General features: G+C 43.9%; 1 protein-coding gene across 9 annotated transcripts in view; it reads right to left on the bottom strand.

Annotated features, from left to right (window-relative positions):
• Ptprm (protein tyrosine phosphatase, receptor type M) overlaps positions 1–25,574 on the bottom strand; it is a 699,101-nt gene that overhangs the window by 241,122 nt on the left and 432,405 nt on the right. For 6 of the 9 annotated variants that reach the window (XM_026789490.1, XM_026789489.1, XM_026789492.1 and 3 more), the window contains exons 12-14: positions 12,638–12,911; positions 11,622–11,658; positions 5,067–5,141 (exon numbers count right to left, since the gene is read on the bottom strand). In XM_026789490.1, coding sequence (XP_026645291.1) covers positions 5,067–5,141; positions 11,622–11,658; positions 12,638–12,911 — 386 coding nt within the window. The remainder of the gene's footprint in view (positions 1–5,066; positions 5,142–11,621; positions 11,659–12,637; positions 12,912–25,574) is intronic. The other 3 variants (XM_013353950.2, XM_013353949.2, XM_013353948.2) reach the window with 1 other exon arrangement.

The raw sequence follows: 25,574 nt of genomic DNA on the forward strand, positions 1-25,574 counted from the left end.
GTTTCTTTCTGTCAATACTCCAGGGCAGGCCGGAGGGGTAGCAATCCCACTGGGTCTCGTCAACAAATTCAGAGGGGTTCCGCAATGTTGTACTCCTGGGGGAATCCCCCATCATACAGCCTTTGTTTCATTGATCTCTCTTTAAAGGGCCAGTCATCTCCTTGCAGAGCAGAATATCGGTAGCCACTGGATAAAATCTATCTTCGCTGCTCTAACATTTGGCCTCGTTTAGTCTTTGATTTTACATATGAGCCCCATACAGTTGTCAGAACTTGAGACTCTGTGGAACTTAGTGATTCCCTAACTCATGCTCTGTGCTCTCTCCCTTCTGAGAGCCAGTCTTCATGGCCAGCTTGAGTGGATTTATAATCAACAGGGAAGGTGGCATTAGGTCTGTCTCAGGGTGCTTCTGTAAAGATCTAAGGGTAGTGCCATGTCATGGGCTGGGTCCCAGGGTAAACGAGAAAAAGTGAACTGAGCACCAGCATGGCTCACTGTACTGCCTGAGTGCAGATGTCATGTGACCAGAACCTCCTCCACCTGCCTCCATGACTCCTCCACTGTTAGGGGTGGGACCTTCAAACTGTCAATCAAAACGGACTCTCACTAAATAAAGGCAGGCATTCTGTCCCAGAAGTCATTGTGTTTGGAAGTATTTTAGGCCACAGGCCTTGCCATATTAGATGCATGAATAAAGAAAACGGATGATAAAAATTTGCTCAAGGAAATCATTCTCCTCAGCACCTCAGAGTTGGGTAGGTAATTAAATCATAAATCAAATCTTCATATAAACAGTCTAACCATATTTATTTAATTAATTCTAAGTTCTTACAGGAAATTTCTAGCATTTTTTTTCTTTTCTTCCAAAAGCAGTTCTATATTATTAGGGTTTATAGCTCAGCAGCAGGAGATGAACTTCATTTAATAGATTAAAAAAGTAAACCAGGAAGAATGGAATGGAAATGCCTCGGCTTGTGTCTTCGGTAGTGAGTGGCGCTGGAAAAGTAGTTTTTATTCATTTCAACGACATGTGAGTGTGTATGTGTCTGAGTATGTGTGTATATATATATACATATATATGTATATATATGGCTACCAGAGTATACCTATATATGATGTGTGAGTGTGCATATGTATGTGGCTGTGTGTATGTGTGTATGAGTACCTGTACGTATATGTATGTGGCTGTGTGTATTCAGGCATCTGTACTGGCCTGCCCTTGGGGTTCTGGCAGGCTACATCCTTAGCTGTAGCCAGTAAGAGCACCTTCTGTGCACATTCACTACATTCCCTTTAAAAGGGCCCTGCCCACCTCTCATCTCTTTCTCTGTCTGTCTGTTCCTTTCTGTCTGTCTGTCTGTCTGTCTGTTCCTCCCTCCCTCTCTCCCTCCCTCAGTCCTTCCCTCTCTCTTCTCTTCTGCTGTTCCTGTCCCCAGAGGCTGGTTCCCTTCCCTCTTTTTCCATTCCATTTCCTTTAATAAGAGCCCCTCCATGTGAATTCTGTTGCATGGTGTCATTTGTGTGTTGCCTTTTCTAAATTACAACAGCTGTGAGTGTATATGTGTGAGTATGTGTGTGTGTGCATGTATATGTGAATGTGTGCACGCATGTATATATGTGTATGCGTATGCAAATGCACATATGTGTATGTGTGTAAGCAAATACATATGTGTACGTTATGCGCATGCATGCACATATGTGCATTGTGTAGTGTACGCGTATTGTATGTGCATTGTGTATGTGTATATGTACATGTGCACATGTGTATTGTGTACATGTATACGCATATACATATGTATATATGTGTGTACGTTATGCACATGTACATATGTGTATTGTGTGAGTATGTGTACATGTGCACGCATGTACATATGTATGCGTGCCAGTGTACTAGTTGATGACATGTTCTTAGGGTTGAGAATAGAGACTTAAGATGCCCTCCTTAGAGCAATGCCACAACTGTTTACGGCATATAGTCCAAATCTAGAACCCCAGTCCCCTTTCTGGATGGTCCGGGTATCTGTGTCATCTGCTGAACATGTTCAATCAAGGAACACTGTGCTGGGGACAGGACACTAGCAGGTTTGTTTTCTCTGGTGTTATGTGAACAAGATGGCTCTGTCCACACAAAGGCTTATTTGACCTGCTATGTACACTGGTACAAGAAGGAGATTCAAAGGCTAGTGTGCTCATGAGAGCCTCCCAGTAGGTTCTCAGCTCTGACCAGGACTCCCAGGGGCATGATGTCAAAGGCTAGTGTGCTCATGAGAGCCTCCCAGTAGGTTCTCAGCACTGACCAGGACACCCAGGGGCATGATGTCAAAGGCTAGTGTGCTCATGAGAGCCTCCCAGTAGGTTCTCAGCTCTGACCAGGACTCCCAGGGGCATGATGTCAGCATGTCAGAGTAAATGGACAACAAAGAGCTGAAGTTTCAGAGGGCAACCATCCTCTATGTTTTGTTGGCTTCTGTAAAGACCAGGACTGATGGACAAAATGGTTGTTCACAGATAGGAAAATTTGAGTTGCGGGCTTCCTGACCACTCACTACTAAGCCGTTAAGCTCACAGGAGGTGCACTGAAACATGTCTCCCTGACCTACCGTTTAAGTACAGTCTTCATCTTGCTTGCTGACCTACAGGATGCTCATGTTCCATTCATGAACGTGCACAAGTATATTATTTTGCTGCAACTGATACAACTAACCCTGATTTCGTGGCTGGGATGCCTGGGAAACCACACAAAATAAGACTATGTTGAGTGGAACCATCCTTGGCACCTTGAAGGGGCTCAATATCTGTCATAAAATGATTGAATGAAGTCTTGGGCTTGGGAATAAATCTATAGAAAAAAACGAGACTTCTAGTGAGCCTGACGGCGTTACAAATGGGAAATATGAACCATTAGTGAGATGTGTAGGTATCTACGTAAGCCAGATCACCCTTAAATTAGCAACAGATATGGAAGAAGAAAAGCTTTTATTTTCTTCCTGGTTCTTTGGGTTATTCTGACCTTACTGTTGCTTTAAACTGTTGCAATGTAAACGACGCATGCAGACTCCCTGCAGCTACAAGAGAAATGGTGGCCATATGCTGTGGTGATGTGTGTCCTTCCTACAACAATTCCTGGTCATATGCTCTGCCTCTGAGAGCTGCTTTGTTGAGTATCTTGTTCATCGCAGATTTTACAGAGGATGTTTTGCTATGGCGTGTCACTGACATCATGGTTGGTAAACACCACGTTTCACTTAATGGCAAAAGATTATAGGAAAGATGGAGAAAAGGGCAGCCCAACTCGGTTTCCCTTTGAGTCTGGAGCCAACTCACTGCTACTGACTTGCTTACAAGACTGGTGGTGCTCAGTCGTATGTCACAGGGCAAGGAGGTTTGCTTTTTTCAGGGACTCCAGATAGCCCTCTGTTGGGCACCTAACTGGAACAACCCTAGTCAATCCCTAAACATGAGGGCTGTAGAGGAGAGGAGCCACGCTAAGAAAGAGGCTGTCTGTCCCTCAGTTACTTTCTTGTGGGAGGGACACATCAGACGTTTGGGAGAAGGAAGAGTCTTAATAAGCAGAACTTGAAGTGGTAAGAGAAATATTCTTAAAAGCGAGCTGAAAAGAAAGAAACGTCAAAGCCAGGCGGTGGTGGCGCACGCCTTTAATCCCAGCACTCGGGAGGCAGAGGCAGGCGGATCTCTGTGAGTTCGAGACCAGCCTGGTCTAACGAGCTAGTTCCAGGATAGGCTCCAAAGCCACAGAGAAACCCTGTCTCGAAAAAAAACAAAAACAAAAACAAAAAACAACAACAACAAAAAAAAACAAAAAGAAAGAAAGAAACGTCAAATAAGCCTAAGAGCTCTTGGGTTCCAGAATAGAAAGCCAAAAATAAGCTCAGGCTTCTAATGCAGAAGGAAGTAGAATTAGTCTCTATTGCTTTACTTTAATAACCAATGTTTTTCTTGAATATCAGTTGCTTGGTAGTTTTCAAAATACAACTTAGGCAGTTACGATTTCTCATGAGTTAAGTGCAGCACGTTTCTTAAACAAATGTTAAGGAAGCTGAAGTGGGAATTAGATGAGAAGCGGCTCTGAGTTTCCTATTTGGCTTTAGCAATGCCTAATCACAAACAATAGCCTATGGTTGCTGGGCCCTTCCGAGTCCTGACCTCATGATTTGATTAGCAATCTTGACCGTGACTTGCATGGTTGCGGGGTGAAGCTGTCTAGAGTTCACTAAGCACTCCCCTGCACCTGGAATAATTTACTAGATTTTTCCAGATCAACATCTAGAGATACCCACTTGAATTTAGAGCTGGTGGGTATGAACACATTACTTCCTTATGATACAGCTAAGGAGCAGGGTGGGCTTTCCAACCCTACGCCATCCAAGGTTCCCTAACTTGCCTACACTACTTAGCGCGTTTCGCTTGCAGATGTGCCGCTGTTCTATAGAAGTGCTTGGCTCTGCAGCAAGGATGTAAAGAATGCAATCAGCCCAGCAACAATGGTACATACACAAAGGACTGTTTGATCGGCATCACCCTAAACAGCTTTGGGGTGGGGCTCTGCTTTATAAAACTGGCAGATGAGATGGTGTACTGCTAATGCATGTGCAAACTCAATCCTCAAAGATGAAAAAAACAAGCCTTTCTAGCTCTCAAATCTCAGTCACTTTTTAGATTAATTTGGAAAAATGGGAATATTCTTTTCCCCCCAGTATTTTCCTTGAACTCCTATTAACTGATGTCACTGCTATTCCAAGTCCAGCAAATTTCATTTCTATTCAACATTAGGGTAGAAAGGAACATAGCAACAGACCAAACACACAATGGAAGCATGCAGGGGGGTCAGACTTAATGCAGTGGGGTTGACTTAATGCATGGGTATTAATGTGCACACAGAAGAGGCCAAGCATGTCACTTAAGTTAATGCGAGCAAAGGTCTGCACCAAGGGTCTAGAACATTCTAAACAGGCCTTAAGCAGAGGAGGAGATGTAGAGGGGAAACGAAGCTGAGAAAAATGAGCGGGAAATGGGCAAGATGACTCATCTATACTTGAACGTCTGACCTGTTAGTTGGCCGTCGCCTGCAGCAGGGGCGATGCGAATGTAAGGTGTTGTAAGCTGAGTCACGATTATCGCGGCTAAGGCAAAGGAGGATTCCCAGGTCAGCATGCATGAGGGAGAAAAAAGCCAGACTGAAGCTAGGCTAGCAAGAAGAATTCCCATCAGTACAGAAAACCATCTCAACTTTGTTCCGAAAACAGCAGAAAAGGAAAGAAAGAAAAAATAAAACCACACACACACATACACACACACACACACACACACCAAATTTTTCGTCTTCTGAATTCTCTTCTCTTAAGCTGTGCAGCCGGCTTAAGTGATGCTGTTAGAAGCTTTGCCTGAGACCCTGGGTAGATCAAGGAACAGAGAACGAAGTAAAGCCCCGCCCCCTGACCCAAAATGTGCCTTCTGCACTGAACTGAAGGTTGACAGTGAACCCAGTCCAAACTGATCATGGTGAGAGAGGTCTCTGCTAACTCTTATGACTTTTTAAATCATATTCGACCCCTTAAAACTATATGGTGATGTCACAGCGTTCCTCTCTCCCCATAGCCACCTTTGCATAGAAAACTATATTCTTTCACTAAACACATTTTTATGTGATTTCTCTGATAACTAAGCTTCATGTAGCTTTCTATGAGGAACCTTTTTTTAATACCCTGTCACAAAAAGAATAAAAAAAAAACTGTATCAAGGATAAACTAGAAGCTCCAGCTCCTTGCCTTTGCTGTCACTATGATAGCTAACATGTGCCCAAAAAAAATATTTAAGGGTTTGGAAGTGGACCACGGTGGCCTCTTGGTGTGCCTACACAGCTCGGCAGTTGTTTTTAAACAGTTAACATTTATGACACAGAGATATTGGAAAAAATAGGAAATTAAAACGTCAGTCGTAACACGATACAGCTGGAAAATGATGCAAAGAAAAAATATTGGAAAATTAAGACTAGGCTTGCATGAAAGATTACTCATTTACACGGAGCAGCCTGGGTACTATTAAAAATGTGACAGCGAATAAGGGAAATAGATCATGTGCCATCTGCAGACAATTAAAGCCCAAACTGCTGCCGTAGAGTATTTCCAGCCATCCCCTGTACCACTCAAGTGGCGCTGCTCCTTACAGCTAGCTGACTATCGTGACCGAGCTGGGAAGGGCCCGGCAGCGGATCTCACACTGCCAGTGAGTATGTTCTAGCTGCACCCGCCGGGATGAACAACACATGACCAAGACCATTTTCCAGGCCTGACCCATTCAGCAACTTTGAATGTAGCTGGAGGAAGTTTCACATTCCAAAATGCTGTTTCTGGGAGGCTTACAGCAACTCTGGGACCAGTACTGGGTTCTAGGATTACTTAGAGGAACATCTGAACTGCTGTATGTTTGTTAAAAGATGATTTTTAGAGAAAAACAGAATGCTTATCAAATATCACAAAGTGACTCCTATGAACCTAACAGACTCAGAGGTAGCTATGAACAGCAGACCTTCATAATCCAAGAAAAATTCAAACTATAACCTGGCACAGAGCCCATTATGGAAAATGTACATTATGAGCATCGGGGGCATCGCTCTAGTCTGTTTTCTGATCTGGTGGCTGTGCTTGTGTTTCCTGGGTTAGTTCAGTAGGCCCACCTCTGGCTTTTACCAGTTTTGACAGAAAACAGCCAAATTCAATTATTGTCCACTAAGGCCGAGACTACTCATGACAGAGAAGCCACATTCTACAAAACCTGAAAAAAATATTTATTCTTGATGACTTAGCTTCTTAATAATGAATCTTTTAGTTTATCGTCAGTGCTGGAGATTAACTCAGAATCTAGCATGTGCAAAGAACAGTCTTCTGCTGTTGAGTGATAGTTCCAGCCTTATCTGGCCTTGGATACTCAAAGTTTTCTGACCCCACTTTAACAGGCCAGTGAGGTTAATTTCTAAAACAGATAAATTTGGGAAAATTAAGCCAGAAATTTCAATCCAATCCTCTAAGGAAAAATACTAGTGATTATTGCAGGCTCTTGCTTGAGGTGCAGCTGTACACACGAACAAACAAACAACGTGGGCGTGGGTCTCTGCAATGCCACTGGGGTTTCACGCAAAGTGACCTGGAGTTTGCTGAATTGCTCTTCCTTCCCACAGTATTTCCTGTGACTCAGGAAGAATGAGGTTGGGGTGTGAGGAATCTGGGACCCACGGGACTATTTATCTTCTTATCTTTTTAGAACCTTCCAGGGGTGAAGACAGTTTTGGGTTTATATTATGAAGACAATTTTAGATCAAGAGAAGAAAAATACTTCTCCACAAAATGCTGAATGCCACAAGCGCTAAATCCATAGCCTGAGCCCGAACAATGGTGGATTAGCACAAGCAAGTGCCCTGCTCCATCCTTTGTTTGCTCCTGAATTGAATGTGAGTAATTAAAAGGAATCTTAATTAGCTTTACATCTCAACAGACATTCTTCTGGGCTCTTTTCTCCCGCATACTTCCAATTCTGTAGCATGACGGCCTAGGAAGGACGGCATTTCTTTGAACAAAAGAATGAAAAGAAAAACAGCGTTGGAGAAACTTCTCCAACAGTCTAGTGATTTTTTTAAAAAAAAAAAAAATAAAACACTCGCATTTCTGAATACAGTTGGAAATTGTATCAGAACAATAGAAATCCTTCAGTTCCCTCAAGGTCTCCCGGCAAAGCACTGTCACTGAATGCAAATCCAGGTCAAACAAAATGCCAAACTTACAAACAGCCAGAGAGGCACTCCCCCAGAGAACAGTCACCTTAAAAACCGAATCTCAGAATAATAATTTGTTCTCCTCATGTCTGAGAGTGACAGCCTGACTTCCTAGTTGTGCGGGAAAGATTTTAGCGTGTGTGTGCATGTGGACTTGGCTTTGATTCCTAGCTGCCCTGTTGGCTAGGGAAGGCACTACAAAGAGAGGAGAAAGTTAACATGTATGATCTTCCCCACGCACCAAAGCCCAACTCCTAACAAATTTCCAAACTCTTACCAACTCAAAATCCTCACAAATTGAAATATATATGTCTTTGTGTCTAGATGTCAAAGCTCACAGGTTACTCTATAAGTAACACACAGAAGGCATGACAGAATTCGTACAATAAGTAGAAGATATCAAAGCTCTAATGACGGTATCATTAAAGAGAGACATAATTACATTCCGATAGGGAACGTCTTATCTTATGGAAGATTAATATAGACAGCTTAAGCTGGACGTTGCATCAATTAGAACGAACGTGCCTCATTTAACTCACAAGAACAATTTATTTCTAAGACAGACTTTGAGTTTTAAGTGTACTCTGTCAGACCTGCTCATCCATAGAACCTTCTAAAGTCACAAGGGAAGGTTGCTATCCTAAGAGCTATGATTTCTCTAAAGGATCTTCAAGTATATAAAGAAAGCACATACACTGTAATTGTTCAGATGTGGACCAAATGAGATTCGAAACAACTGAACGAATAAAAATTTGAATGTGATTTGTAGAAACATAGTAAATATTGGGAGCTGTAAAAATAGCTACAAGCTCTCCCGTCACCCCAAGGTACAGACTGGTACTGGCAGAGTTAGATGCAAATGTGCAGAGCCTAATTTGTGGCACCTTCTTCTAATTCAATAGAGGAGCGTGTGTAGTGCATTTGCCTGCAATCCACAATCACACTGAAGTCATACCAACACAACTCTTCCCTGGACCCACAAATTAAAGGAAGAGGCATTAAAACATAGGCAACCTATCCAAAGAGGGGCGTCGGTGGCAACCCACCTTAGCTCTTGTTTTTCCCGTGTCTGATTTTTATAGGTCTTTATATTCGTGATGATGAATGTCAGAATACATCTTTAGAACATGATGAAAATAATCACAACATTAAATTTATAAATAGTATGAAGTCTAGTCTTAAGCGACACCCTTTTACTCGAAATTACAAACTAGCTCTTTGGGGAAACAAATCCACCTCCGGGCCTCCTCTGTGGTTTCCTGGGGGCGTGATGTCACTCACACTCACAAGGTCACTGAGGAAGGCACTGTGTACCTGAGGCTCAGCCACGCCACCACACCGTCAGCCATGTGTGGCAAAGCATGCTTGCATGGTGAGAACTCTTAAATTTCAAACATCTTCATTCCATGACACTGGAGTTATCAGATCCACCCATTCTTCGGTTCTGACCTAACAGTTTAGATGGAACCCTGGGCTACAAAGGGATGTTTTAGTGTAAAGAACGGAAACATTTCTCGTTGTGAAAGAGCCGGCTCGTCTGTTTGTGTCCTGAAAGGGAGGTGCTGAAGCCATGCATACAGGTCCTGAAGTGACATAAAACCATGCCATGTGCCTTGAGGGAGCCTGTTTCCTGAGGTGTGTATTGGACTGTGTTTTTAGGAGACAGAAGTGACAATGTCAGACAGGGAATATTGAACTGGGTTTCTCCTTTCCCCCCAAAGACGTTATTTGGATAGGGTTTGATGCTGTGTAAATGTTTGCAAACGACTCAGAAAATATGAGGGGGGTATTTAGCCAATTGGGCCATCTGACTGCCTAATCGCCCTTTGGTGAATTGAAAAAACGAATTAGGATATTGATGAGATTTAGCCAATGGGAGAGAATGATCCAAATCACCATCCAATTCAATCCACCGTGAAAACAGCAAACTTGCCAGGTTTCCGTATTCACTAGGATTCTGTTTATGTAATTGTTTAATGATGTAAATGAACAAGGTGACAGAAATTTTAAAGCGCTCACATTAGATTGGGCAGTGACTCATTTCTGATAAAGAGAAGGTCGGATGATTCCATTTATCAAAGGACCATCCATCTATCACTTCTCTGCGGGGTGCAACACTAGCAGCAACAGGGAAAGAGATCTGGGGGCAGGGGCTCTAGAAGCCTGGGGTCAACCCTTGATTCAGATCGTGAGATGCGTGATCCTGGTTAATGGCTCACCACCGAGCCCGCATATATTCTGCACCTTAAATACTAGAGAAATGGTTGCCCCGTCCCCTGCTCAAGATAATAGAGAGGAAAAGGATGAGAAGACATATTCAAGGGGCTTGTGTAATGTGCGGCTGTGACAGGACACACAAGGCACGACAGACTGCCACCTGAGATGGATGGACTTTTCCAGAACATAAGGCTAAGTGGCACGTCATAATATACTGCTCCAGAGGACTCCTCTTGAGCAGGGGCTGCTGTGCACCTTAGACCTGAGGGTATGGTGGGTGCCTGGTCCAAGGGCTTTGTGATACTGCGATAACTATTAGCTGATAGCATATGGCAGTTGATAGGATAGACTGAAAACCATAATTTAATTTACTACTTATCTATTAGAGTGTCAGTCAGGTAAGACATAAAAATGTCTCTGAAACTATAAACAGATGGGACTAGACACCACAAACCCCCGTGAATGAACAAACTACCAAGGAGCTGAGCATGTCACCTAGACCTTCTCACACGATGTGCAACCAGGAAGCCTTTGCTAACTCTATAGTGGAAAGGCTATGGGTATTCATAATATAAGAAGGCATGAGGGGTAGGGAAATTTTCAGTACCATCTTGGCACATTCAAACTGTCTCCTAAAGTATTATGGTACTTTCAGTCAAAGAACTCATCCACTGGGACCTGATTAAATCTCAAGCCACAGACCTAATGGTATCCTCTTCTCTTCGAGTCTAATGAAATCATCAAAGCCTCTTTATCGCCCTCCTGGTTCCCCTGGTGGTCTGGAGAGTGTGCTTCATGCCAAGTGTTAATGCATAAGGCTTCAAGTGAGTAGAGCGTTCGTATGCCTCCGAGTGCTTTCCCAGACGCTCCTGTACAGGACGGCTGAACCCTGAGGCTGCTGAGCCACTGCTACCCGAGTGCCAGCTCACATGTCTGTGCCTTCTTCGGGGAGGCTAACTACGAGGCTCCCTAGCCACGATCACTGCTCACACTTGAACCAGGCCCAAGAACCAGAAGAGCCACTGTAATGTCCCCTGGATCCTGAGTTCATCAGCGAAAACAGCCCAGGCTGTACAACAACATTCCAGTCACATCACTAAAAGTGGAAGGCACAACAAGAGCAGCAGTCTGTGCCTGAAGCCCCAGCTACTTGGGAGGGTCACCTGAGCCCAGGTGTCTGGATCTAGTCTGGCCATTGGGGTGATTGATGACTCATCTAAAAAAATGGGTGTGTATGTATGTAGTATTTTACTCTTTTAAACATGTGAAGATTCACTGCATATATGTCTACCAGTTATTATATGCTTACGTTTAAAACATGAATACTGACGTCATAGAAAAATAATTAATATTCTTAAAATAACTTTTATAAAGATAGCCCCTGAAAACTGCTCGGGCTCTAGCAGTGTGACTGATTTTGAAACAGATCTCCATGAAGCAGTATCAGCTACCATAGGATCCTAATGCCTACCTACATGCATGTATGTGCACACTCGATATACATACATAAACTGATTTCAGTGAAGTTCTTAACATATTTTCAGATGTTTTCAAACACAGCATAAAATCAATTTCAGGAACACACAAACACATAGACTATCTCAGAGTTTTAACCTACCTTTTGTGGCCACTCGGACACAGTCAATTTTGGTTTCCTGTATCAAATGAAAAATGAGAAATTATTATCCAGATTGTGTTTAGATCAAAGGGAATGTAGTTCTAGGGAGTTAACTTAACAAGGAGAGAGCCCACTGTTTCCAGTGTGGCTTTTTCTCAGAGAGACACGCCCATGAGGCACGCCCGGATATACCTTCTGCTACCAGGATGGAGGCAGCAGACATTTCTGGGCCACAAAGAGAGAAGCGATGTTTTCGATCTCTGTCCTGGTGGCCCGTGATTCCTCCAGCCCTGTCCCTGCCCCCATGCAACTGTCACTGGGGAAGAATCTGCACCCTAGATGCTCCTGCCTCACACAGCACAGGTCAGTGGCCACGACACGTGGACCTAAGCCGTGAAGCAGAGCGGGTGAGGCAGAAGCTAACAGTGCTTCCTTTCACACCAGCTGTGCGGTCTCCTCCGCACCCTAGGTTGGTCTGAACTGGAAAAACAGGCCGTTTCAGGATTGACTCAATAATAGCTTTTTGCTTTTTCTTTACTTCCATCCCATCTTTCTTGAGCTCTTTTCTCTCAGAGGAAAAGAAGACGTCTGATTTAGTCAGCTGCAGGATGCATGCCGTCTTGGGGCTGAGGCAATGGGCCAGAGTACGCTTCAAAGACAGATGCTCCGGACCTCACAAAATTTGAAATGAGCTGAATGTATGTGTTGTAGCTACACCATCACCGGGCAAACTAGTCAGCTAAGCAGAATGACTAGCCAACTTTCGGTGAGGAGAGAACTGGAAAACAGTGATTATCATGTTGACAACACGCTTTTAAACCACCAACAAAACCCCACACATACGCAGTTCTTTCCATAAGTTTCTCTTGATAAAAAAAAAATACATATAAAAACGTTTCCAACTGAAGCACACAAAACCACGGCTAAATTTTGTTTTCACTATGGTCTCATTTAACCCCTGCTTACATGAACACCATCAAGAAAGAGCCTACTCCACAGACATCTCCCACACTTACCCCATTGGCTCTACTAGCAGCTTGGTAATAAATTCTGTAGCTTTTATGGGGGAGGAGGGGGGTGTTCCAGTAGCCGTTGTAGGTCCTGTTGTCACCAATGGTAAAGGGCTGTGCGGCTTGGAGACTGTCTGCAGGAAACTCGGCAGCGAAGTAGTACTGTGAGTTCAGAAGGGAGGCGTTCTGGAAGTGAATTGGCACTGGGTAGCACTTCAAGATCTCTGTTGTCTTCTTGGCCCTCCGAGGACGCTCCTCCTCCACAACTATTTGATAGACACTAGAAAAAGCAAAAGAGAAGGAGCCGTGATAGTTCATGGTCACTGAACTGTTCTACTCTGTCTTCAATCGCCAGGAATTTGGACACATTGGGGACAAAGAGCACAGTGGACCCGGTGGCTTGGACACAGTGGCTCTTGCTCAGTGCTCTTCCTGAGCCATTCCTCATGCAAAATACCACAATGAATGAGCTGCTGTGTGGGGGGTGGGTGTGCATGCTTCTGGAGGCCAGAGAGCAACCTTGCTTGTCATCCCTCATGAGTTGTTGAGACAGGGCCTCTCAGTGGGACCTGTGGCTGAACGGTTGTTCCTCTCTCCCCAGCATGGCTATTACAAGCGCACATCACCACTGAGCGTTTTACAAGGTAGCTCGGGACTGGATGCAGGCCTTCCTGCATATGGAGCAAGGACTTTACAGACTTCACACCCCCCCCCCCGCCAAAATCACACACTTATTGAGAGTAACAAAACTAAAAACTTTAAAAATTCACTGGACAGTCTCCACTGTCATTTTCTCACGTGGAACTGAAGATCTGTTTGCACGGAACTAATTCAGCTTACCCGATAAACGAAATGACATTAACCGCAGGTTTGCAAAGGGAAAAGCAACATAGTATTCCCCTGAATTAGACTGTATGAAACACACGTGAAGTTTCAACAAGTCACAAAACACAAGGTGACGTGATCAAGATTGGTGACCATCTTCCTTCCCATCTGTTCTCACACCCTGTGCCCCTTGGTGGAAAGAGAGGTCGATAGGAGAAGGCGACAAGGGATCAGAACTCCCAAAGCTGAGGCTGCGCAATTAAAGTGATTTCTAAGAGAAGGCATAAACCGTCTGAACCACGTGCAGAGCAGATGCAAATGAGAGTCACTGACCCCTTGCACCAGGGCACCCCCGGAAAAGCCTCCAAACTTCAGGAGAACGGGAAGGCCTGGAAATAATGGAGTTTTGAAAAATTAAGGTATTTGCATTCTCCAGAATGATGGACACATGAAGCAGTTTTATAGGGGAAAAATATCTCTTCTTGAGAAAAACGAGAGAGAAGAGGGACAAAGACAGAGAAGGAGGGAAGGGAAAGAGAGAGAGAAAGAGGGGGGAAGGGAGGGAGAGAAAGAGAGGGGGAAGGGAGGGAGAGAGGGAAAAAGAGGGAGAGAGGGAGAGAAGGGGAGGGAGGAAGGGAGGAGGGCTTTCAGAAACCAAATCAAGATTATATGAAAAACCTTCCAGGCAAAGAGATGCATTGTTTTCTTATACTATTAGAAAGGCATGGTGATTCCTTCAATGAGCTAACCCATGAGGTTTTCAGAACAACGTATCGTGACTGTGGAGAGAATCATGGGGAGGGTGCTCATCACCCTAGTTTCCTGGGGGCAGCCTCTGCTGGTTTCGCCCGGTCTGCATGGCCTCCGAATCTGCAGTCAGCCAATCTGTCTACCTCTGGGAACACAACCACTTAACACACTCCGTTACAGTCATAAAACACATGCTGCCATCAGCCCGCCATTCTGTCTAACTAAAAATCAATTCTTTTAGGGCATCCGAGTGACGCTGTAGAGTCTGGTAGTCTCCAGGTTACAGCGCGATGATGAAGCAGATTCTTAGCAGTGATGTAAAATAGATAAAAGGAGAAGGGCTGGGAGTCAACTCTTGCTCACGTGAAAGACTTTCCACTGGGTCTTGTTAGGTACAAGGCACTACCAATTCTGGAAGATTGCCTGGATGATACAAGCAATAGTAAATGAAGTAGTTCTCAGGCCTCATGTCAAAACCAGGACACAGAGTGGAAAGCTAGAAGGCAACCTGTATTTCTCTCTTTCTCCTTGACTTTTTTCATCTATAAACATTTGCACACACCGATTTAAAACCTTATGTGAATGTTGACTTATCGGCACTTCTTTTGTTCAGAGGATTGCCTTGCTAATGACACATATAGCCAAGAGAATATGGCCGAAGGAATACAGTAGGTGTATTTCTCACCCGTTTCCCTTGGGAAGTCAACCGCCAGGTAGTAGGGTCAAGGAACTTGAATCTGGGGCTGACAGGACACATACGGGTGTTCTAGCCAACAGGAAATGTCATGGGGCACACTGGGTGAGATACCTCAAAGAGCTACATGGTTGGGCCTTCAGAAATGTGGGGTCCTGACAGACTCCGAGAAGGAGCTTCCAAGCCCACTCTTTGAAGACCCAACAGCGCAACACAATACAGTTGCTTACAGCTTCTAAATCTTTCAATGATCTGATCAGTATCAAATGGAGTGGGCATATCTGCTTGCTATGGTTTGCTTTCAGGGGCTTAGCTTCCTTCGCCCAACTGTAATCTCCACACATTATTAGTCTTTATTCTCAAAAGAGAGGAGATGTCTTAGGGTTTCTGTTGCTGCTATGAAACACCATGACCAAAAAGTAAGTTGGGGAGGGAAGGGTTTATTTGGCTTACACTTCAGCATCGCTGTTCATCACTGAAGGAAGTCATGACAGGAACTCAAATAGGGCAGGATCCTGGTGTCAGGAGCTGATGCAGAAACATGGCTGATGTGTGTGTGTCGGGGGGGGGGGGGTGTGCTACGTACTGGCTTGCTTCCCATGGCTTGCTCACTCCATCTTCTTAAAGGACTCAGGACCAGCAGCCCAGGTATGGCACCAACCACCATGGGCTGGGCTCTCCCCTGTTGATCATTAAATGAGAAAACACCTTGCAGCTAGCTGGATCTCACTAAGGAATATCCTCAGCTGAGTTTCCTTCTTCCTTTGTCTCTAGCTTGTGTCAAGCTGATGCACAAAACCAGTCAGTGCAGGAAAGGTGGACAGTAACATTTTTTTAATAATCAAGCGTTACCTTTATTCTATTTTCTTACTAGTCGACTTGGTAAATAACATTTTATTTTAACTGTGTATACAGGGAAAAGCATAACCCACTCAGGGTCTGGTAATGAACGATAGTTTCAAGAGACCACTGAAGGACTTGGAACACACACACACACACACACACACACACATACATATTTCAGATAAGTCGGTCCCATGCATTACTAAACTGCCCAGCCAGCAACACAGCAGCCAGAGTGAAGGGTCAAGGTCAAAGTGAAGGAGCTCATGTGGCAGACGGCAGTTGTGGAAGAGAGTTAAGCCAGTGTGCTCTCTGATAAACAGCACCGAGAAAGTTTCTCCTTTTTCTTGAACTGCTTGAGGACTGAGAGAGTTAACTTGGCTAGACTTAATTCTACCACTCGTAGTATCTGAGACTTTAACTTAATTTGAGGGATTCTCATGCCTTTCGATGAGAATGGAAGGGTAAGTGGATGTCTAATGATTATTGCATACGTCTAAAAATGTTATCAACACACAACAACTGCGTTCATAAAATGGGCAAGCCATAATAATGACTCGCTCCACAACGGGTCTCTCCACTCAACAGAATGGATTCTACCACTGCTTTCCTTTAGAGTCAGTCTTTCCGGTTCATTTGTCACACAACATGGTAGCCAAGGTCTCCATTTAAAAGCCACCTCCGGAAGCATTCTATACAAGCTGCAGCAGAACCGCAAAGACACAGGTGAAAAAAAAGTTGCTGCTATCAGGTCACCTGATGTCTGGTAAGAGGACATGCAGTTCAAGCTTTCCTGTCTCATTAATGTGTAGCAGGCTCAGAGGCCACATGCCAGTTTACCCAAATCATAATCATAGCAAGGTGTCGCTACAGCTGGCTCTCATCATCAGCTATGGGCCAAGGGATGCTTGCTGTCATTGCTCACTCGTCCTACCGGAGGGGCGCATGTGAACCAGCAGCTTAATGCAGGATTTTCCCTTGTTCCTACAGACATGGTCGCTATACTAGCTGGCTTCTACTTTGGAAAACACAGTACCTGGAGGATGGTATGGGGATCCTTTCTCTTTTATCACATCAAGGGATTTATCAGTGGTATTGCTATTAATGTTTTTTTTTTTTAACTTCGATCCTCTCCTGCATCTGGATCTTACCACAAATGCCCTGCAGGGAGGCATTCTCCTGGACTTTGTCCTGACTTCAATTCCAGGCTGCCGCCTCCTCATCTCTCTCTCACATGAAAGCCTTTCTTACAAAAATTATTTATCGTTTGGGCATCTGTGCCACAGAGCATGTGTGGAGGGCAGCAGGACACTTGTGAAGGCCGGTTCTACCATGTGGCATCAAACTCAGGGTATGACGTCTGGCAATAAGTATGGAGGATGTTATGGAGGAAGGTCATTGGCTAATAAAGAAACTGCCTCGGCCCATTTGATAAGCCAGCCTTTAGGTGGGTGGAGTAAACAGAACAGAATGCTGGGAGGAAGAGGAAGTGAGCCTAGACACCATTTCCTCTCCTCTCTGGGGCATGAAGCTCTGACCCAGGATGGACGTAGATTAAGATCTTCCCTGGTAAGCCACCTCGTGGGCTACACAGATTATTAGAAATGGGCTAGTCCAGGTGCGAGAGTTAGCCGAGAAGAGGCTAGATATAATGGGCCAGGCAGTGTTTAAATGAATACAGTTTGTGTATTGTTATTTTGGGGGCATAAGCTAGTCAGGCGGCTGGGAGCAGGGTGGAACACAGCCCGCAGCTCCTACTACAGAGGATGTTTCCTATCTGAGCAATCTGCAGAACTTCCCCTTTTATTGAGACAGGGTCGTGTGTGTCTTAGGATGCCTTCAAATTCTCTATGAGGATGAGGTTGAAATATAAAAGCTATTATATGATGGTGATGATGGGTGTGTGAAAGCAAACACACTGGCCATGGAGTGTGTGCATGTGTGTGGGTCTAGAACAATTCTGCGCACTCAGTTCTTGGCTTCCCCTTTCATACGGACTCTAGGTATCTAATTCGGGTTTCCCGGCTTGCACGGTAAGCGCCTTTATCCACGGAGCCATCTTGGGGGTTCCTTTTGATTCTGCAAAGTCTACTTGTGAAATCAAGCAGAGTGCTTCTGACTTTGCATGTGTCTAAAAAAAACTGGGTCCTGACTTCGCCTGACACAACCTGTTTGTCTGTACCTTTTTCTTAGCCTGGGTCAGGTCTGACACTTGGATATTGTTCTGCCTAACGTGCAGGTCAAAAGTGTAGCTCATAAAAGAGATCTCCATCACCTCTTCCTGAGGCTTATGACTAGTCTGCTGTTTTTATCTGCTCTGACTCAGCTCCAGATTCACAAAAATATGCTTCAGTGAAGATTTGGAGTCATTGGTGCCTGTGGATCATTGCCTTCAAGTCTTAGAAGGTCCTGGGTGAAGATGGTCACTACTTATGTCAACTTTTTTGTCTTAGAAGTGCATATTTTTAAAAGGATAATATAACCTAGAAGTGATTTCTAGGTTATGTGTGACAGTCAGATTACGGATATCTGAAGATACGCTATACCCCAGAAGTGATTCCTAGTGAGTAGAGTACACATTATTTGTGACTGATAGTTGGATCGCTGATATTTGAAGGCATTCTCTGCTTTACTTAACTTGGCTATTAATTTTATTTTTATTTATTTCTTGAATACCTAAAAGTGAAGAGAATAAGATATAATCAAGAGAAGAAAAGCTATGTGCACAGACAGGGCTGGCTAGATTTTGGATAACCCACAACTGAAGAGTCCAGGGCACTCAACTCTGCATCTGCCTCCTGGGCCATGGCTCATGCATTTTACTTCCCACCAGTGCCTTTTCCCACCTCATCAGTGCATGCTCTGTGTGGGTGCGGTCACTCGCTTGTGAATCCAACAAATACTGTTTAAGTGCCTCCTGTGTGCTAGCGCTGCCCTACTTTAACTCAGACAATGCAATTTATTATTCTGTGACGGAGCAATCCTTAATGGCAGCAAGTTTCTTTTGTGTGGTGCACACCTACATCTGCATGAATGAAAGATAATTCTTGTTTTTTTTAGACAACAATTTAAAGGAGGTTAGATGAACGCCTGACAATTAACCAGCAATTTAATGGGCCTCCCTTTTAGTCAGCTGGTTAACTGACAACACATACCCTGCTCCACATACATCACACTCTTAATGGCTACCATTTACTCATCTCTAAAAATATTAAAGAGAGCATTAAGTTGACCAGAGCAATTTCAAACCCCAAATGCCTTTTCATCCTTGGTCCGCAAGACACATTAGATTTGCAAGCAGCCAGGCTTCAAATCTATTTGCTCTTTAATAACTTAAGCACTCACAGGTCAAACAGCTCTTTTCTATTCCCCTTTATCAAAGTCCGTGTGCTAATGAAAAACAGCCAAGTCCTCTTGGCCACGAAACTGCCACATGCTACAGTCTCCTGATGGGAATTAACATGTCGTTAGTCCCCAGGTCAATGGTACCTTGGCCACGCTGTTATGTTTTCTATTTGTATGAATAACATCAAGTTACTTATGAATTTCATAAAAAAAATCTTCCCATCCCTAATCATAATCTTGAATCTAGTGTTGAAAATCTCACCATTCAAATGGGTTGTCTGAAAAAGATTAAAGACAGCAAATTCTCAAGGCCGGAAAGCCGATCAGAAGTTTCCAGGCTCAGTGTGCTGAATTAAAATTCTATTATTCTTTTAATGTATTACTCAGTTTCCTTTTGTTTATTATAGTCACACCACCCCTAGCCCTACGCATTCTGGAATTCAAAAGTAACAAAAAATCCCCGACAGTATTTGCAATATTAACATATAAGCCACGGCGAAAAGGAACCTGCCGAGATGTGACATCACCACCTCAGAACTTACCGATGGAAAGAGACTTAATTTCAAATTTAATTTATGCCAGGCTTTTCTGTAAGAAAACTCTAAGGCCTTCACAGGAAGAAGAAATCTGCATTTAGATAGAAAATCACAGGAAACACAGCCCAGGAAGGAACACCCGAACATCTTTCGCCTGCATCCTTAAGCTTGAGGGTTCAAATGCGGTGCGCTGTTTTCCACACTCCCCTAACTCTGAGGCCTTTCAGAGGAAGCGTCCAGTTCAAGGCTATGGTGCTTCAGATTTTGACCCACCTCATTCCACAATTAAACACTTGACTGTGAAGTCTGTGTTTCTTATTCGTTGATTCTATTTCTTGTAGCGTGAAACATTAGGGGGCTACCTGACGTGAAAGACACATTAGGGGGTGACCTGATGTGACACTTTAGGGGTGACCCAACTGTTCAATAGTAGCAGGGATCTAGACGACAGGAGTCAGAGAGAAGTCATGACCCTTGGCCAGTTACTTAAAAAAGGTACTTCTGGGGCTGGAGAGATGGCTCAGTGGTTAAGAGCATTGCCTGCTCTTCCAGAGGTCCTGAGTTCAATTCCCAGCAACCACATAGTGGCTCACAACCATCTGTAATGAGGTCTAGTGCCCTCTTCTGGCCTGCAGGCATACAGACAGAACATGGTATAATAAATAAATAAATAAATATTTTTAAAAAAAAGGTACTTCTGATCAGTTCAGAGACTTATTGATACCTACCATTCTTGGGATGTCTAATAATGATTCTGCCTTCATTTGCAGTTTGGGGCATAAAGCCCATATTCTGTATGAGTATAAAAAGGGAGGGGCTGGGGCAATGGCCCAGTGGTCAAGAGCTTGTGATGCTCTTGCAGAGAACCCGAGCCAGCACCCACAGGGTTGGCTCTCAACCATCTCCAATTCCAGCTCCAGAAAACCCAAAACCCTTTTTTGACTTCTGTGGGCATTCTCACACAAACACACACACACACACACACACACACACACACACACACACACACACACAACTTTTTAAAACGGAACAATTGTATCAATGACTTTCTGAAGTCTAGTTTTTCATTATCCATAAAACAAGCACATCACACATAATAAGTAAATAATGTAATATTCAGGTTTGTTGCCTGCAACTTCAAAAATCTACATTCATCCCATTTTTTTTTTTGTTCAGATACAACTTTCTCCTAAATTGAATAATGAACGAAATGCTCCCCACACTCTGGTAAGATGTAGTGAGGGGTTTTAAAAGTGTTTCGCTAATTTGAAATGAGGGATTGGAATCAGAATGGAACCTGCTGTCACCACGACTAGGATTCCTTGGTTCTTTAAGCAGAAGAGGCAATAAAAATGATGTCTGGTGGGTAGTTTTATGCAGACAGTGGACATTGAGAAGCACACAGGCCCTAGGGGTTCCATATTCTCTGTTAGCAATGCTAATTTCTCTTTGTCCTGCTGGGATCTTAAGGCAGGCCCCAGTTTGCTGTGGGGGATTTTCAGGTCTCCACATGCATATTTTATGATCTCTCAGCCATAACTCATGAGGAGGGGTTTCCCTGGCATTAGTAAGTCACCAGTGCTCCGTGTGTGCGCTCACACGCTCATACACGCTTGTTCACACAGCAGTCCAACGCCCCGCTGCGCTGAGGGTTTGTGATAAGATCTGCTCTAATAAAATATTAATTCCAGCTAAAAGGTTGGATGAAGAGTCTGAACTCAATTACAGACTCATATTGTGAACGAAGGGCAGGGTAAATAAATCCTGGAGTTCTGAAAGTTTCAGATAAAGACAATAATAAAAAGCCACCAGCACGTCAGACTCAGGCTGTGAAGCTTGGTAAAGACCACCTGGTACTAAGCTTCACACTGGGTTCTACGTTCTGAGTGAATGAGCCCAAGATGGAACAACTGGAGTGACTTCTGGTGCTTCCAACAACAAAGTCGTCTTCCTTCGCATTTCCTCCTTTGGCTAAGCTTGTCTAACTCAATCATGACCACTCCTAACAAGCCAGCATGATAAAAATGAAAATTTTAGGTCAGTTGCCATAGTGAGCATAACTCAACACCTCCAGTGACATATACAGGGACAGAAACAGTACGATGGAAGCATACCAAGAGAAGCTAAGAGTGTCCTTAAGCTAAAAGTATTTAAAAAAAAGTTTAGAATTTTGCAGCATCTTGGACTTCAGGGGTGCTCAACCAATAGTCTAAACACTTAGCTCTAAATTTCCTCAAATTTGAAATCTGAAACCTTCCTGGTCCTAAAAGTTTCAAAGAAGGGACACTCACCCAGAACCTTCATTCCTGTATGTTTATATTATACTCATTTTAGATTCTTTTCACCCTGCAAAGCTTTACGGTTTGACGTCAGATGAGCTATAGTTAGATGTGACCACCAGAGGAGGAGGTGCACTGAGGGGGTGTCCCTGAGAAATGACTGAAGCTGCTAACCACAGGAAACCAATTCCAGCGTTGACACTAAATCACTGACATGGAGTTTCTTTCAAGCCTGGACATTTCATTATTCCTAAAACAAGACTTGACAAACTGTGATGTCAATGAATGCAATGGAAACTCGAGTCCCCACCATCTTTTCTTTCCATATGCATTTATACCAGGCACTAGGAAGGACTAAAAAGAAGAGTATGGCATGGCCTGTCTGTCCTTCGGAAGGCCAGTCTAAAGGCGTAAGGGACAGATGATACCAGAACAAACTATTACACAAGAATCTGAAAAGGGTATGTATAGGACACAAAGTCATAGGACACACAGGAGTGTCAGTGTTTATACCAAAAGTGTCTAGTAGGTTCTAGCACACTGAAGATTTGTGACAGAATCTAGTGTCTAGTCATTGTATTAGCTGATAGCACTCAAAGGGCTATTTATACATCATCCATGCCTCCAAAATTCTGATAAAAATAGAATTAACAGATCACAAATGGACATGAAGGCACACAACTCTAATTCTAGCTACTCAAGAGACCGAGGCAGGAGGATCTCTTGAACACAGGATTTAGAGGACAGCCTAGGAGACTTAGGAGACACTGCCTCAACAAACTGACAACCAAGCCAGCCAGCCAGCCAGCCAGCCAGTAAAAACAGCAGCAAACACAGAATCCAAAGCCTTGGGTAGCAAATACTTTCTCCATTCACGCCAGTCATTCATGAGTTGCCTGTGTCAGTTGAGCAGATGGACAGTGGTGGCTGGGCCCTACTCAATGTTTGCTCTAAGAGACCTACACTCACATGGGGGAGCCCTCAAAGTGACCGTTTCCCCACTCAGTTCTGATCAGTGCCTACTGTAGGCATAGCTATGCTGGAGGGCATAAAGCCCAGATACAAGCTACTCAAGCTGCCCAAGCTGAAGAACATAGAGAGAGGTCTTGGGAAAAGGTGAGGGAAAGGGCCTGCCATCATGCCTGCGCTCTGGGCTGGCTTCCATCTTCTCTCTGAAGCACTGCAGGCAAACTGGGAGTCACTCCTGCCTGTATAATCACTCCCAGCCTCTATAATTTCCCATAATTTAGCATACGGTTCAGTATATCCATTCAAACAGTAAAGACCAACTCACAATGCTGTGTGTCTCCGTGACCTGCGGTGTGAGGGAGGCCCTGGCAAAGAGACAGGGGCTTGGATCTAACACGCAGACCCCCATGTGGAAGATTATGGAGAAGAAAAGAAATTCTGAAAAGGGAAATGAACGTGGCATATTTTTACGTATAAAGGCATGATTAAATAAGAGTGGGAGGCAGAGGTAATTTAAATGTCGTTGTATAAATGTCATTGTATAAATAATGGTGCAACACATCTGTATTGTTATTATGACTGTTAATTATTATTGTTATTAATTAGTGTTATTATTGATTATTATTATTATTATCTCTCCCTGCCATTTTCAAGCTTATTACAAAGGATTCTTGGGCGAACAAACTGTTTACAAAATGAATTTTCAAAAAGGTGACGGACATGATCATCCAAAATGCATCAGGGACCTTTGACCCCTGGCAGCACACAGAAATCCAGAGTGTCCTCTTTAATATTAGGAAACTCCCTAAAAAAGCACAGAGGGAGTGGTGGACAGGGAGGAACTTATCCGTTTCTGATCACACACAGAGGAGATTCTGCTATCATGAATGTTGTTCAAACAAGAGAATTCTGGCATCAGGAAAGAGGTTTAAGGAGAAAATGGCTTTTTGATCTTTGTGAGTACCTGCACTCCAATGAGCAGACTGGAAGGCATCTCAGCCAGAGACGGAGCCTTGGTACGGGGTTTAAACTATGACTCAGTCTGACCTCCAGCGGCAAAGTTCACAGCAGTGACATGAGCGCACGCATCTCTCCCAGTCACAGGAGATTATCTTCCAGCGGACACTGACTTGGTAAGTATCTCACAGAGCGGCTAGAATGCGTGCAGAGGAGAATGTGGCCACAGATGAGTCTGACTGCACACCCAGCTGACTCAGTAAGACCGCACAATCAGAGACACACACCTATATGAGTCAATCATAAGAACAAATCACATTTTCAAGTTGCTATCAAACTGGCTCCTCGTACCTGGAGTTTAACTCAAGTTCGAGGGAAAGACAAAACTCCAGAATGTGGGGAATGAATTTCAACATAAATAGAAAGAGGTGTCCCAAAGGGATGGGATTTACGGAAGCTGGGAAGTGACTCACTGAGGTAAAGAACAAGAATAAATAAATACCACATGCTCCTGAGTCACTCTTCCCAGGCACACTTCAGTGTGGAGCTGACTGTCCTGCAGAGGTCAGTAAGCAGTTTCCTTTACTTCGGAGCTGAGTTTATGCGACAGAGAAGATGATTGCCATAGCTAGGTAGTGGCTGAGGGAGAACCAGGAGAGGCGACCGCCTTTGCTTGAGAGCTGTTATGTACAGGTGGAATCAGGAGAATTGGTTCCTTATGAGATCAAGTCCCAATGACTTGTCCACCATGTGCAAAAAGCCACATGCCATCAAATATTAAGGTGCATCGTAGAATTGAGAATGGCAGAAATTGTATTTATAATTTTGCCGATGGATACAACTGTCAGATGCTCAACGTTTGTGTAAAATTCTATTTCTCATCATTTCAGGTTTGAGTCAAAAGAGACAGGGGAAAGGCTAGAGGGCTAAGGGAGTCTACATGGCCTGGATCATTGATTGGTCTGTAGAAGCAAAGCAAGCGCAAACGCCATGTAGCATTTGGTACAGACAGACTACCATGGACAGGTCTGAAGCATGTTGAAACACACTAGTTCACTCAACCCTCAGAAGAACCCATGATGTTGATGCTCTTATGTGTACCAAAAAGACAGTATTGATGGACTGAAAGGGTCTTTCAGAGTCATAGAGAGACAAATAGAAAGGCTATTCCTGCCATAAAACTGCTTTAAAAATAACCTGCTTATACTTCTCAATTTCCATGTTCTTAACCATCATCATCTATATGTCAGCAACACCATTTCTAGCAGAGAAAGCATCTTCAAGCAGGGTGCCTGCCTATCTTTTTATTCCACTGATACTTGCCACGTCCTTGAGTCTCTGCTCTGAGGTGACAGGCATGCTTGTGCTGACTCTCCTTAGCAGACACCAATGTCTGCTGACTAGCTGGGGGCATGCAGAAGAAGTCAGAGAAACAATTTTCACATAGTGCCAATGCCAAACCAGTTTCAGAAATTGGGACATGTTTTCTGAAAATAGATACAATTCCTTCACTGCCTGCTTTCCCTTAGGGCTGTAGAAATGGTTCACTGGTGAAGAGAACCGCCTGTTCTTTCAAAGGTCCTGAGTTCAATTCCTGGGACCCACGTGGTGGCTCACAATCATCTGTAATGACATCTGGCGCCCTCTTGAGGAAGAGACCTGGTCAGTCATTCTCACCAGCTTAGACCATAAAACCCAATATAGACAAGATCATAGGAACTGCCATATATGGCTGCCCATGCATG

The sequence above is a fragment of the Microtus ochrogaster genome, unplaced genomic scaffold (genome assembly GCF_000317375.1).
Source record: "Microtus ochrogaster isolate Prairie Vole_2 unplaced genomic scaffold, MicOch1.0 UNK20, whole genome shotgun sequence".
In the NCBI taxonomy this organism is placed as follows: domain Eukaryota; kingdom Metazoa; phylum Chordata; class Mammalia; order Rodentia; family Cricetidae; genus Microtus; species Microtus ochrogaster.